The following is a 16362-nucleotide window of genomic DNA, read 5'->3' on the forward strand; positions in this document are numbered from 1 at the left end:
AACAAACAGAAGATATATTTATTATACTTACAGGAATGACTAAGAAAATAATTTTAAAATATAGCTAAGACATCAACGGAGGAATTGAAATGGAACACTAAAATAATATGTGTTTAATACAAAAGATGTCAAAGTGGAAGAAGAAAATGAGACATACGCATAGAACACACAGCAAAGTGGCAGACCTAAATTCAGGTATACAAATAATTACATTAATATGAATGAAATAAATACTGTAATCAGAAGGTAGAAAAAGTCACTTCACTCTGAATAAAAAAGTAAGATCCATCTATATGCTGTTTACAATAGACACACTTTAGATTTAAAGGCACAAATAGGTGAAATTAAAATAATGAGAAAAGAGACCCTAAAAGCAGTAACCATAAATGAGCAGAAGTGGCTATTCTAATATTAAAGTAGCTGTTAAAACAAGAAGTATTATCAGAATATTTTTTAAAATTCAAAATGTTAAAGCTGTCAGGATAAAGGGAAGGTAAAATTATTATAAATATATGTTATTCACCTAACAGAACCCTCAAAAACATGAAATAAAAACTGACAGAATTAGAAGGATAAATAAACAATTCAATAAGTATAGTTGGAGATCTAAAAGCTCTTCCCTCAATAAGTGATAGAATGCTAGTCGCAAAATCAGGAGGACTACGGAAGACTGTAAAAACACTAGGAACCTGCTTGACTTAACTGACATATGTAGGAAGTATTCTTCTAGGTCATAAATGCTATCAAAAATTCAAATAAGTGAGGGGCGCCTGGGTGGCGAAGTTGGTTAAGCATCCAACTCCTGGTTTCAGCTCAGGGTTGTGAGATTCAGTCCTGCCTAGGCCCCACCCTCAGTGCAGAGTCTGCTTAAGAGGTTCTCTTCCTCTTCCTCTGCCCCATCCTCCTCTAAAATAAATAAATAAATCTTTTAAAAAATTAAATAAGTGAAATAATTCAAAGAACATTCTCTGAAGAAAAAGAATAAATGAGAAATCAACAGCAGAAAAAAATATGGAAAATTTTCAAACATTTGGAAAGTGATACACCTCTGAAAAATTTACAATTCAAAGATGAAACTGTTGTAAATACCTTGTACTGGATGATATAAATTACCTTGTACTGGATGATATTAAACTTAGAATATATCAAAAAAATAGGGTAGAACTAAAGTAGTGTTTAGAGACAATTCATAGCTTTGTCACTTAACAGGAAGAATGTTATGAAATGAATGATCTGAGTAGCTTCCCTCTCAGGAAGCTATAAAAATGTAATTAAAGTTATAGAAGGAAAAATGATAAGCACATATTTAGTTGAAAGTTGATGCTGAAATACGTATACTAGAATAACTCATGGTAGCCTCAAATGGAACAAGAGCCAAATATCCAACGGTATCATCATTAGAATGGATTGGATTCTACATTGTAGCAGAATCAGATAATGAACAGCAAGGAGGTATGGACATTTTACAACTTTATTCAACTATATGGATGAATCACACAAGTTTAGCTTCACCTGAAAAATCCAAAAATAAAGTATTCATACTATAAGATTCCATGCATATAAAGTGCTTTTTAATGAAGAAAAAAAATGTGAAAGGGGCCTTCTGCAATTCATTTTCTCATTCTGTGCAATGGTGATACTTGAACATTCAGCCATCTGTTGGCATGTATAACATGTGCTTCCATCTGTATGTATATTATACTTCAGTAAAATTATTGTAAGAGAATATTATGCAAACATGCAAATACATTTAAAAACAGACAAAAGGAGAAAAAAATCCTACCAAATATAACTTGTGAAAACCCAAACAAAAATAAATAAAAATATCTTCTTTTTTTAAATAATTTTTTATCATGTTATGTTAGTTACCATACAGTACATCCTTAGTTTTTGATGTAGTGTTCCAGGATTCATTGTTTGCATACAACACCCAGTGCTCCATGCAATACGTGCCCTCCTTAATACCCATCACGCCCATTTATATCTTCTAACAGGATTAAATCTGCAATTCAAAAAACTCTCCACACTGTTACTGAGCATTTAGATGTTTATGTATAAAGAAATATATAATGCCAATTAAAAAAAGTTTTTGCAGGGTAGGAAAGAAAAAAGATTGATAAAATATGTTATATGTATTTTTGATGGGGATTTTTCAACAAAGGAAACTACGCATCTGTGGCAATTATAAATAAATTCCAACAATATACAAAAATAATAGACTATGACATAAGTAGTTTTATTGACTCAATACCATGTTAAATGTACATTTAAAATCCCATAAAACTAATCCATCACATTAGCAGAGTAAAGAAGATAAAATGATATGACTTCTTGGGGGATGGGTAACCAAGGTGGGGGTGTAGTAGGAGGACCCTAGGCTTGCTTCATCTCTTGACACAGCTAGATAACTATGAAAGCATTCTGACTACCTAAGAAATTGACCTGATGACTGATAGAACAAGCTGCACAACTAGAGGGAGTGCAGATGACACATCAAGAAAAATATGAAGTATGGAGACATGGTTTGAGGTTGAAACGGATCATTGGTACTGCAGAGAGGTGGGAGCTCTGGTCATGGAGAAAGGCGACAGAAAGAGGAGTACACAGGGAATGGCACAAGGAGAACACTTGCCCAAAGCCATTGGTTGGGAAAACAAGAGGGTTGATTTTCATGAGTTTTTGCCATCAGTGGAGCTCAAAGGCTGTTGTTTAAGGGCCAGTGGGCTAGGCTGGGATAGAGACCTTAGGGTGGTGCCTACTCCTGGAGAAAAGGCAGACAAGTAACCCTGGAGCAGATGGCATGATCTGAGCATCTCCTAAGGTTCATAGGGAGAAACTGTTCTCACTTCTTGGAGCATATCTGTGAGAGCTGAGATTGTATCTCTGGGGGCAAAAGAGATGGCAGGATCCATTCCTCCCCCCTACCCTTCAGTATATGCACAAAGACACCTGCTGAGGGCAGCTAACATGGACACTGGCTGTTAAGCCTGCTTTGCTCCAAATCCCATTCCCCTGTGCTTAGGCATGGCTGCCTTCCTGGGTCAAACCTGCATCAGTTCCAGCATGGCAAGAATGTCCCCAAAAGTTTAGCCATGTCCCTGCCATACCAGGTCCCTAAAATTTAGAGTTTTAAAGGTCAGCAGGCCTAGCTGGGTTAGAGCCCAAAGTGCACTGTGCTACTGCATGGAGGCAAGAAACCTGGAGACAGACCATCTGAAGAATACCTGAGATGCACAAAGGGAAATTGTTCACTATTGTGGGAAGGCTTCTCTGGGAGCAGCAAGCATGCAGATGAAGAAGCTAGCTAGCACCATTTCCCTCTTCACCCTCTCAGCATAAGCCAACCTCAGTAAGTAGCTCAGTGACAGCACTGACTACCTAACCTGAATACACCAAGTCCCTCCTTGCTGTGCCTTGCTGGTACTGCTTTTCTTGGACAAGTGTGCTTAAGGACCAGAGCAGTGGGTCCCTTCCCCAGAAAATCAACACAAATCCCCCATGTACCATATCTATTGACCACAGAGTTCTGCAAACCTTCAGTTCTACTGGAAATAGCATCAGATCTCATTTAACAAGTAGATGAAACCACACCTAGTTAATACTTGCCACATTCTGGCCAACATCCAAGCACTGCAGGCAAGAAGAAACCCTGCAGATGACTGACCTGAGGAATAAAGCAACCAAAACACAGCAGCAGAGCGTAAGCAGTATATGTCCTGAAGGTGCCAGGGTCTGGAATTATATAGCCTCTTCTTCATAAAGCCATTACTGTCAGGAGCAGGAAGCATAACAGGATTTTCTGACACAGAAAGGAGACAGAAACCTAAACAAAATGCCAAGACTGAGAAAGTCAACCCAAAGGAAAGAGTAAGAAAGGATCACAGCCAGAGATCTAACCTAAAAGATATAAGCAAATTCTGATGCAGAATTTAAAGCAACAATCATAAGGATACTCACTGGGCTTGAGAAAAGTATGAAAGATGTCAGCAAAACACCTGTCACAGAGACATAAGGGGGGAAAAAAAGAAAGAAAAGAGAAGAAAGAAAGAAAGAAGAAAAAAATCAGACAGAAATAAAAAATGCAATAACTGAGATATGAAAATCAACTGGATGTAATAACTGCAAAGACAAAAGAAACAGAGAAATGTATAAGTGATATAGAAGATAGAATTATGGAAAATAATGCTGCAGAACAAAAGAGAAAAAGGAACAATGGATCACGAGAGTAGACTTGGAGAAAATGTGACTCCATCAAACATCATAATATTCATATCATAGGAGTCCCACAAGAAGAAGAGAGAAAACGCTGGCAGAAGGCATATTTGAGGAAATAATACCTGAACACTTTCCTAATCTGGGAAAGGAAACAGACATCCAAAGACAGAGGCACAGAGAACTCCTATCAAAATCAACAAAAGCAGGTCAATACCCAGACATATTGTATTTAGATTTGCAAAATATAGTGATAAAGAAAAAATCCTAAAAGCAGCAAGACAAAAGAGACCCTAACTTACAAGGGAAGACAAATATAGTTAGAAGCAGTTCTTTCCACAATAACTTGGCAAATCAGAAGTGAGTGTCATGATATATTCAATATGCTGAATAGGAAAAATCTGCAGCCAAGAATACTCTATCCAGCAAAGCTATCATTCCAAATAGGAGAGATGAAGAGTTTCTCAGACAAACAAAGCTAAAGGAGTTCATAACCATTAAACCAGACCTGCAAGAAATAGTAAAGGGGACTTTTTGAGTGGTAAAGAAAGACCAAAATTGACAAAGACTAGAAAGGAACAGAGAAATCCCCAGAAACAATGACAAAACAAGTAATAAAATGACACTAAATACACACTTCTCAATAATTATGTTGAATGTAAATAGACTAAGTGCTCCAATCAAAATACATAGGTTGTTACAATTAATTTAAAAAAAAAGAAAGAAAGAAGACCCATCTATTTGCTGTCTACAAGAGGCTCATTTTAGCCCCTAAAGACCTGCAAATTGGAAGTAAGGGATAGAGAAACATCTATCATACAAATCAACATCAAAAGAAAGCCAGAAAAACTATACCTATATCAGACAAATTAGATTTTAAAATAAAGACTGTAACAAGAGATGAATAGTAACATATAATAAGAGGACTATCAAACAAGAAGGTTTAATAATGGTAAATATTTATGCCCCCAACTTGAGAGCAACCAAATATATAAAACAATTAGTAACGAACATAAAGGAACTCATTGATAATAATACGATAATAGTAGGGGACTTTAACACCCCATTTACATTACAGATCATCTAAGCAGAAAATCAACTAGGAAACAATGGCTTTGAATGCCACTCTGGACCAGATGTACATAACAGATATATTCAGAACATTTTATCCTAAAACAACAGATTTCACATTATTTTCAATTGCACATGGGACATTCTACAGAATACATCACATAATAGGTCAGAAGTCAAGCCTCCACAAGTACAAGAAGATTGAGGTCATTCAGTGCATAGTTTCTGAACACAACACTATGAAACTTGAAGTCAACCACAAGAAAAAACTTGGAAAGACAACCAACGCACCAAGATTAAACAAAATGTTACTAAAGAATGAATTGGTCAAGCAGGGAAATGAGAGAAGAAATAATAATAATTTAAAAAACAGCATAAAGCTTGCAGAAGAAGGGAAATAAAGATTAGAGTGGAAATACATGACAAAAAAAAATAACAGTAGAACAGATCAATGAAACCAGGAGCTGTTTCTCTGAAAAAAAATAATACAATTGATAAACTGCTAGTCGGACTTATCGGAAAAAAAAAAAAAAGAGAGAGAGAGAGAGAGAGAAAAGACCCAAATAAATAAAATCACAAATGAAAGAGGAGAGATTACAAACAACATCACAGAAATACAAACAAGTATAAGAGAATATTGTGAAAAATGATATGCCAACAAAGTGGCAAACTGAAAGAAAGCGCTAAATTCCTAGAAACATGCCAACTACCAAAACTGTAGCAGGAAAAAATTAAAAACCTGAACAGACTGATAACCAGCAAAGAAATTGAATCAGTATTCAAAAATCTCCCAACAAACAAAAGTCCAGGGCCAGATGGCTTGCCAGGGGAATTCTACCAAACTTTTAAAGAAGAGTTGATACCTTTTATTCTCATAATACGCCCAAAGATGGAAATGGAAGGAAATCATCCAAACTCATTCTACAAGGCCAGCATCACCCTGATTCCAAAACCAGACAAGGACTCCACTGAAAAAGAGCACTAGAAACCAATATCCCTGATGAACATGGATATAAAAATTCTCAACAAAATAACAGCTTATCCAGTCCAACAATACATTAAAAGAATCATTCACCATGATCAAGTGGGATTTATTCTTGGGCTGCAATGGTGGTTCAATATTTGCAAATCAATCAACTTGAGAAACCACATTAATAAAAAAAGGGATAAGAACTATATGATCCTCTGAACAGATGCAGAGAAAGTTTTGACAAAGACATCCATTCAGAATTTAAAAAAACCAACCTCTCAACAAAGTAGGGATAGAAGGAACATAACTCAAAATCATAAAGACCATATACAAAAAACCCACAGCTAATATCATCCTCAATGGGGAAAAACTGAGAGCTTTTCCTCTATAGTCAGGAACAAGATAGGGATGGCCACTCACACCTCTGTTATTCAACATAGTACTGAAAGGCCTAGTTACAGCAATCAGACAACAAAACGAAATAAAAATCATCCAAATTGGCAAGGAAGAAGTCGAACTTTCATTATTTGCAGATAATATTATACTCAATAGAGAAAACCCAAAAGACTCCACCAAAAAAACTGTTAGAACTGATAAACAAATTCAGTAAAGTCGCAGGATCAATGTACAGAAATCTGTTGTGTTTCTACACACCAATAATGATGCAGCAGGAGAAATCAAGCAATCAGTCCCAATTACAATTACACCAAAAACCATAAGATACCTAGGAATAAACCTAACCAAAGAGGTAAAAGTTCTTTACTCTGAAAAGTATAAAATACTGATGAAAGAATTTGACAACGAAACAAAGAAATGGAAAAACAGGGGCTCCTGGATGGCTCAGTCGGTTAATACTCTGACTCTTGATTTTGGCTCAGGTCGTGATCTCAAGGTCGTAAGATCAAGCCCCACATCAGGCTCCACACTCAGCACAGAGTCTGCTTGAGATTCTCTCTCTCCTTCTCCCTCTGCTCCCACCTCACAGCTCACATTCTCTCATAAATAAATAAATAAATAAATAAATAAATAAATAAATAAATACAATCTTTAACAAAAAGAAATGGAAATCATGGATTGGAAGAACAAATATCGTTAAAATGCCTCTACTACCCAAAACAACCTACACATTCAACAGAGTCCTTATCAAAATAACAACAGCATTTTTCACAGAGCTAGCACAAATCATCTTAAAATTTGTATGGAGCTACAAATGACCCTGAATAGCCAAAGCAATATTGAAAAAGAAAAGCAAAGCCAGAGGCATCACAATTCCAGACTTTAAGATCTATTATAAAACAGTTATGATTAAGACAGTATGGTACTAGCACAAAATAGACACAGATCAATGGAACAAAATAGAAAACCCAGAAACAGATCCACATTTAACCATTTGGTTAACTAATCTTCAACAGCAGGAAAGAATATCCAATGGAAACAAGACAGTCTCTTCAACAAATGGTGCTGGAAACACTGAGCAGCAGCACGCAAAAGAATGAAACTGGACCGTTTTCTTCTACCATACGCTAAAATAAATTCAAAATGGATGAAAGAACTAAACATGAGACAGGAAACCATCAAAATCCTAGATGAGAGCACAGGCATTAACCTCTTGGACATTGGACATAGCAATTTCTTATTAGATACTTCTCCTGAGGCAAGGGAAATAAAAGAAAAAATAAACTATTGGGATTTTCATCAAGATAAAAAGCAAAAGAAGCAAAACTAAAAGGCACCCTTTGGAATGAGAGAAGATATTGGCAAATGACATATCTGAAAAAAGCTTAGTATCCAAAATCTATAGAGAACTTATAAAACTGAACACCCAAGAAACAATTCAGTTAAAAAAAAATCGGTAGAAGACACAAATAGACATATTTTCAAAGAAGGCCTACAGATGGCGAACAGACACATGAAAACATGCTCAACATCACTCATTATCAGGGAAAAACAAATCAAAACTACAATGAAATATCGTCTTATACCAGATGAAATGGCTAAAATGAACAAAACAGGAAACAAGTGCTGGTGTGAATATGGAGAAATAGGACTCCCCTTGCACTGTTGGTGGGAATGACAACTGGGGCAGTCACTGTGTAAAACAGTATGGAGGTTCCTCAAAAGTTAAAATAGAACTCTCTATGATCCAGCAATTGCACTATTAGGTATTTACCCAAAGGACACAAAAATACTGATTCTAAGGGATACATGCTTCCCAATGTTTACAGCAGCATTATCAACAATAGCCACATTATGGAAAGAGCCAAATGTCCATCAACCAATGAATGGATAAAGAAGAGAAGATATATATAATGGAATATTACTGAGCCAAAAAAGAAAAAGAATGAAATTTTGCTATTTACAATGACATGGATGGAACTAGAGAGTATTATGCAAAGTGAAAAAGGCAGATAAGGACAAACACCATATGATTTCACTCACATGTGGAATTTAAGAAACAAAACAGATGAACGGAAGGGGAAAAAAAGAGAGGCAAACCAGGAAACATACTCTTAACTGTACAGAACAGACTTAGGGTGGCTGGAGGGGTGGAGGCCAGGGGAATGTACTAAATCGGTTTTTAGGAGGGCACTTGAGATGAGCACTGGGTGTTGTATGTAAGTGATGAATCACTAAATTCTACAACTGAAACTAATATTACATGGTATGTTAACTAGTTTTAAATAAAAATTTGAAAAAATAAATCATATTTTTTTTCTGATGCAGAATGCATTTGATAGAACTCATATTCTATTTTGAAAAAAGAAAATCTTTAAAAAAGACAAAAATAAGAGGAAATATCCATGCAAAGATCTAGAAAACACAAAACAACTCTGAAATAGAATAAATATATATGTATTGTTAAAAAAAAAAGAGGTTTTTTTTGTTGTTGTTGTTGCTGTTGTTGTTTGTTTTTTTAAAGGAAAAAGCAGGGATGCCTGGGTGGCTCAGTTGGTTAAGTGACTGCCTTCGGCTTGGGTCATGGGATCAAGCACTGCATCCAGCTCCTTGCTCAGCAGGGAGTTTGCTTCTCCCTCTGCCTGCCACTCCCCCTTCTTGTGCTTTCTCTCTCTGTCAAATAAATAAGTTTTTAAGAAAATAAAAGAAGGAAAAGGCAATAAAATACATAACTAGATTAATGAAACAGATGAGAAGGTGCAAAATTTTTACCCACACATACAGTGAACAAATTTCAACAATGATGCAAAGTCATTCAGTGGAGAAAGTATAGTCTGTCAACAAACGTTGTGTAATAACTGGCTATCAAATAGTATTAATAATTACCCTACTCCACATACAAAAGTGCTCCAAACTGATCATAAACCTGTGGGAGTTCACAATGCCTGGCTAGCTAAGATACAATAAACACAATCTTCCTTGGCAGAGGCTAGTTGAAAAGCAAAGAAGGAGTGACCAGAAAACTGGGCCTCCTTTGAAGTTTCTGGGCTGAAAATAGCCAGATCCTCCTTGTGGCTTAACGCAGTCTCCCAGGGAGCAGGTGTTTAACTTAGGTTAGACATAAATCCTTAGTAGTCACCTACCCTGGCTGCAAGTCATGAACACAGATAGTTCTAATCACAAGACGCTGTGAAAATGTCACTGCCCTAGCTATTGAAACTTCACATTCTTCTCTAATCTTGATTCTTTGATGTAACAATAGCATGCATAATAAAAATGAAGGCAGAGTTTGGCTCGGGACCTTTTGCCACTAGAGCGTCTTGTCCCCTCACCCTCTCCTTTCTCCTACTTAGGTGTCTGGAGTAATCTTTTCATTCGTCACCTCAGGGTTTGCTGGCCAAACCCCACAAAACCTAAGTGTAAACTATAAAATTCCAAATGAGTGCAGGAAAAGATGCTCAACACTATTTTTTTTAATTATTATGCTCAACACTATTACTCCCAGGAAAATTCAAATTAAAACCACTGCGTATCAGACTTCCTCTTCTGGAAAGAGAGAGAGAATATACTTTTCCCTAGTCCTCCCACCAAATAGAGCTAAAACCACTGGATATATATACAACGTAAGAACATTCAGACAGGTGAGAAAGCTGACAGAACCGAGCACTCCAGACCTAAGGAATGACACGGCTGTGAGAGCCCTGGAATTTCTCTTTCCCTCACATGTCCCAGAGTGGTGAGCAAACCGCAGACACTAACGGGTACAGACAAAAGTCCCAAAACTGTTTTTTTTTTTTTTCCTCTCCAGTCTAAATAATGGAAGATGAGCACTGGGTATTATACACAACTAATGAATCCTTGAACAGTACATCAAAAACTAATGATGTTGGCTAACTAAGCATAATAATAATAATAAAAAAGGCATGCTAGAAAGATAAAAAATATTTAAACACTATATGCATTATTCCAATCAAAAGCCATTGACGATCCAACAAAAATATCACTCAGGAATGCAGGGGAAATCAAGACATTTTGCAATAAAGGAAAACTAAAAAAATGTGTCACAACCAGACCCACTCTGAAAGAATTGCTAAAGGGAATTATCTAAACAGAAATTGTGATAAAAGAAGGAATTGTGGATCATCGGGACAAAAGAGATGACAAAAGAAAGACTAAAACTATCATTAGATCTAAAGGACTTTCCTTCATCTCTTTTCTAAATTGATATTTGAAGCAAAATTATCAGTTGAAACAAAACTATAACATCTATGTGATTCTCAACGTAAGTAGAGAAATACCTAAGACAATTATAGCATAAATGGGTTACATTAAAGGGACATAAAGGAAGGTAAGGATCTACATTTTACTGAACATGCTGTAGTTGTGATAGACTGTGTAGAATGTGACAGATGTATATATAATGATCTGTATCATTATATAAATATATAATATACTATTATCTTTATAAAGCAGATTAGAACTTATGTATTTACCTATGTATCTTTATATATAAAAATTATTTATGAAGAAAGGATCGATTTTGCTATAAATTATGCTCCATCAATGATATAGGAGAGTATAACCTTCACTTTTATCTCACAGAATCACAAATATAGCATCACAAAAAATAAATTTCCAATGGATTATAAAGCCTAATAAAAGTTAAAAAATAAAGAAATAAAAAAAGTAAATCCTAGAAAGCAATATAGGAAGTTACATTCATGAACTTTGACTAATTTCTGAAATTAGTCTAAAATAATCACCAACACCCAAAATGATAAATTGTACTATAGTAACATTAATAAATTTGGTTATTAAAAGACTCCAATTAGTAAAAATGTGAGTCACAGAGTCAAAAATCTATTTGCATCTTTAGCACTCTGAAAAGAGCTCATATCTAAAATATGACAAAGACTACTAAAAAGGAAAAAGTAGACACTGTCTAGGAGAAATGGGCAAGAGACACACTCGAGCACTCCTCACTCTCATAGAAGAGACTATTCAAATGATTAATACTCCAGAACAATGGTACTGTTATATAACCATCAGAATTTATTATATTAATTTTCCTGAGACAACTGAGTTTTAGAGCAAGGGACTATTTGGTAAAATGTGTATTTATACAATAATCTAGAAAAATGTTGGAATAATGTAATAAACTGACATCACACGTATCTATGACCATGTAATTTCATTCTAATGCTTAGAAGAAAATGAATTATAATTATATATAATTACAATTATAATGTTATATTTCTACATCATTATTCTATTATGATAAATACAATATTTATATGCCTAAATATATTATATACTATGTATCATATAAACATATTTATGTAAATATATATTATTATAAGTACAATATAATATGTGAAAAAAGATAAAGAAAAGGCTTTTCATGAAATAATAATTCATAATACCCACATACTAAAAAGGAATTGAATTTCTTTAGAATAAGTAGATTTAAAATATCATATTCATATTAGCAGTGAAAATTCACAAACTATAAATAAATGTGATAATATAGAGGATAACAAATATCATATGAGAGTGAAAGAAGACACACATACAAATGTATACCGAATGATTCCATTCATATAAAGTCCAAAAATAAGCAAAGATATTTCATAATATTAAAATTGGCAAGACTGATAAAGGCTCTAAACTTCTATTCCCATGATCTGATTTGTAATTACATGGTTCTAGCTACTTTGTGATCAATTTGCACAATCATATGTTTAGTTTCCTTGTTGTATAGTAAAATTAAATAGTAAAGTTATTTCAGGCAAAAGAGCATTTATAGAAGAATGGTTTTCTATGAAAAGCAAGACTGAAAATTATTTAATATACATTAAAGGGATAAAAATATAAATAAAATATCATAGAGTCAAATTATGGAATATTGAGATTTTAAAATAAATAAACTACAAATACAAAAATATGAATGAACTCTACAAATATATTATTAACTGGTAAGTTTTTAATAAAATCTGGAAACATTTGAAATCTTACCAATTCTTCTTCATCATCTATGTAGAGCAGGTTAGAGTTCTTAGAAGCACAGGCTGACAAGCTCTCATTCCATGGTTTTCTTTCAGTGCTAATGTAATAGCAATTGTTGGAATATGTAATCCACTCTTTTGGACAACGACCACAGTAATAAGCTAAAGAAAGATTATGAGATACTATGCATGAGATCTTTGAATATCAACAAATTAAAATTAATTTACAAACTCGTATATGTATACACATATCTATGCACACTCACAGGATAGTATAAATAAAACAAAATACACTCATACACACTCACAGAGAACAGTCAGCCTGTCATTCCCTAATTTATGTGCCCACATAAAACAAACACACAAAATATCAATCTCTACATGTCCTGAGATCACTGAACAAAACCACTTTTTTAGAATAGTAAAATGATTTATCTCTTATCTTGTTATAGCAGGAGGAAATTTAAGGCGATTGGTAAAAATGGGTATGGGGATTTTAAATGAATATTTCTTCATATTGTTGCTTAAGAAGTAATACTCTCCTATAACCATTTCTGAACCTTTATTACCCAATTTTATAATTCATCCCCCCCCCAAAAAATCTACTATCACCTTTGACCAAAGATAGAGATAAAATAGAAACTACAATAATATCAGAATTTTGAAAAATCATTTTGTACCTTTCTGGATCTTTGTTTTCAGGGATGAATTGTTCTGCTCCAGTACTTCAGTAGCTGAAATAATTAAAGGAATCTTCATAAAAATTTAATATTGAAATAAATATAATGATTTGGGTTTCTTAACTTAGAACTTGGTGTATTGTTTAGAATTATAAAATTCTGTAATAAAATTTATCTTACCAAGCAAAATTAATAAAGTAATGAGGATATGGGAGAAAATATTTTAAAGCCTAAAGAACCAAACCATTCCATCTCTTACAGGATTGGGTTTAACCAGTCTTAAGAACTGGGTTGCTGGAGGGGTGGTGGGTGGGGCAATGGGGTAATTGGGTGATGGGCATTAAGAAGGGCACGTGATGAATACTGGGTGTTATATACAACTGATAAATTACTGAACACTGCATCTGAAACTAACGGTGTACTATAAGTTGGCTAGTTGAATTTAAATTTAAAAAAATAATTAGTTTGTATTTCTCAATGTGTCTCCTACAACATCTCTTTACATAATGAAACTGAATATGTGTAATACTCTTAACAATTATTCTGCTATTTATACTTTCGACAAATTCAGAATAATCATTCCACATTTAGAGGATACATGCATTGAAATGAAAGATCTATTCCTATAATAGTATGAGATAGTTTGAGACACTGACAATCATTAAAATGAAAAGTTCCCAAATAGTCATTCAAACACTTACTTACAGGTAATAAGAACTATTGTCATCACAGCAGACATCAAGACAAAGCAGATGATTCCCAGGATCCCAGCAATGAGCTTCCCTGGAAATAGTGGTAAATGTTAGGAACAGAAATGAAAACAATGAGAAAGGATAGAGGGGAAAAATCATTTAGGAAATTTACATACAAGAAAACCAACAATGCACAGGGTATCACATAGAAAAACTTGGACCTCAAACCCATATCTACCACTGTAATCTTCTCAGAATATACCATTGCATTTGCAGTAAAGATAATACTCCATGAGCTATTAGTCGAAGAGTACGAGTTACAATGCCTGAGTAAAATTAGTCCTCAGATTCCAATTACAATTCTGTATACCAACTCCAAGCTCTGATCTTACAAATGAAAAATACGGGAGATATTCCTACTCATTCCCTACACCCCTGCACCCCAAGTGCACATCCTAGAACAGTTATACTGTGTGCATATTCAATGTTTTACCTTTGCAGTAATTGTTCTTGCCATTCTCTTGAAGATCCTGAGAAGCATTTTGAAGATTTAATTCTGCATATATTATTTCTTGCACAGTTTCTGAAACGGAACTTTTAGTGCTCTTAGGTTTCATTTGCTGTCTCTTTGGGTTCTTCACTAGATTAAGTTCTGCATAAGTAACTCCTTCGTTATTCATCTCTGCAGCTGAGTATTGTCAGGCACAGTGCTGAATGGGACTGCACTGAAGGACTTGATGAATAGTTTATGTAATGACAAGATTGCTAGGACAGTCACACTGGGTGGAGTATGAGGTAAGTGGTAGTAATTATTTGCAGTTGAACAATGTAAAATCTGGTACTAATTTCCTTAGAGCTTTAAATAGGTGTTTCATGATAGAGTAAGTGGTTTTTATAATGATATTCTATGTTTGTCACAATAGTATGGGGCTGGAAAAATGTAAAGCAAAAAATTACTGGAGGGGAAAAGAATTCATGAATAATATTGTCCTTATTAATGTAAGGTCAGATTCCACACAAATATTTTAACACTATTAAAATAACTTGGTTAAAATTAATATGCTATATTAGAAAATAAATGATGCACCAATTTTTATGACAATTTAAAAATCTGGTAATGGTTAAACATTGACGGTTCTGATTGGGGAATAGCAGTTTTGGCACAAATAGGAATTTCCTATAATTAATTACTTTTATTTGATGACATATTTATTTATTAAAGGGTGATGTGTTATTATTAAATGATCTTTTATTTTGAGTAATTGTAGAGTTCTGAGAAACTAAATTTAAAAAATTAGGTATGTTCAAAATGTTACATGAATAACACTAAACTTATCCAAAACCTAAACAACATTGAAAACAAGATAAAAAAATGATTTTTTAAAAACTACTTATTTAACACCAGAAATTGGCATTGATGGCAAAATATGAAACCATAAAATGATAAATAAAAGTGTACATCATTTATGGAAGAACACTGTTGTTGCAAACTTTCAGAAAGATCCCATGTCTATCCTAGGTCGTGAGGGTAACAACAGTTGTAATAAATCAAATAAACGTAAATTAGTAATTCAGCCAAAGAGTTTTGAAGTCAGTGAGATCTAGAATTACTTCTGGCTCTCAAATTTAAAAAGTACAACCTTTAAAAAGTTACTTGACGTCTAGCTATCTAGTTTGCTAATCTAAAATTACAGTTAAAATGTATAAAATATAATGCACATAAAGCACTTAATACTCAATCCGGCTTTTATAAACTCTCAATAATACATTAATTATTTTAATTATTTTTAACACAATAGCCACATTATAATTACTCATTCATATTCGTTAGCCCATTAAACAAAACTCATTAGACAGTGGTGTCTTTCAGTATGGAATCTTTTTTTACCAAGTTTTGCTCAATTTTTTTAAAAAAGTCTTTTGACTGTTTATAGTTAAATTAAAATAGCATTTTACAGGTGGTACCTCTTCCTGCTTTTTATGAAAAACCAAACCGCTTTCATTTACCTAAGCAAGTGTATGAGGAATAACGTTTTACCTTTATGTTTTGATGAATTCATTTTAAGAGTCCATTTTTAAAGGCTAGGCTAAATATCAAATCATACATGTAGGTATATCTATACTGATGACAAATTCAAAATTAACTGTTTCTTGTCATGATGCTTATGGAATTTCACTTGACATTACATTGATTTACAAACCCAGCTATGTGTGTGTGTATACACTTGATTACTTCACCATAGGCAATATTTTAAATATTTTAAGACATTTTCTAACATATTTCATATCTATTCTTGTTTTTCACCCTGAATTGTTGGAATAAAGATACCAATGTT

At 33.9% G+C, this 16362-nt stretch overlaps 1 protein-coding gene across 3 annotated transcripts in view; it reads right to left on the reverse strand.

Annotated features, from left to right (window-relative positions):
* Positions 1-14848, reverse strand: part of LOC100478771 (NKG2-A/NKG2-B type II integral membrane protein-like) — a 29317-nt gene extending 14469 nt beyond the window's left edge. For 2 of the 3 annotated variants that reach the window (XR_004621349.1, XM_034645623.1), the window contains exons 1-4: positions 14520-14848; positions 14040-14117; positions 13335-13388; positions 12665-12816 (exon numbers count right to left, since the gene is read on the reverse strand). Coding sequence is in view for 2 of the 3 variants with exons in the window: in XM_034645623.1 (XP_034501514.1) it covers positions 12665-12816; positions 13335-13388; positions 14040-14117; positions 14520-14706 (471 nt within the window). In the remaining variant the exon portion in view is untranslated. The remainder of the gene's footprint in view (positions 1-12664; positions 12817-13334; positions 13389-14039; positions 14118-14519) is intronic. The other variant, XM_034645622.1, reaches the window with a different exon arrangement.
* Between the last annotated feature and the right edge of the window lie 1514 nt (positions 14849-16362).

The sequence above is a fragment of the Ailuropoda melanoleuca genome, chromosome 16 (assembly GCF_002007445.2).
Source record: "Ailuropoda melanoleuca isolate Jingjing chromosome 16, ASM200744v2, whole genome shotgun sequence".
NCBI classification, from domain to species: domain Eukaryota; kingdom Metazoa; phylum Chordata; class Mammalia; order Carnivora; family Ursidae; genus Ailuropoda; species Ailuropoda melanoleuca.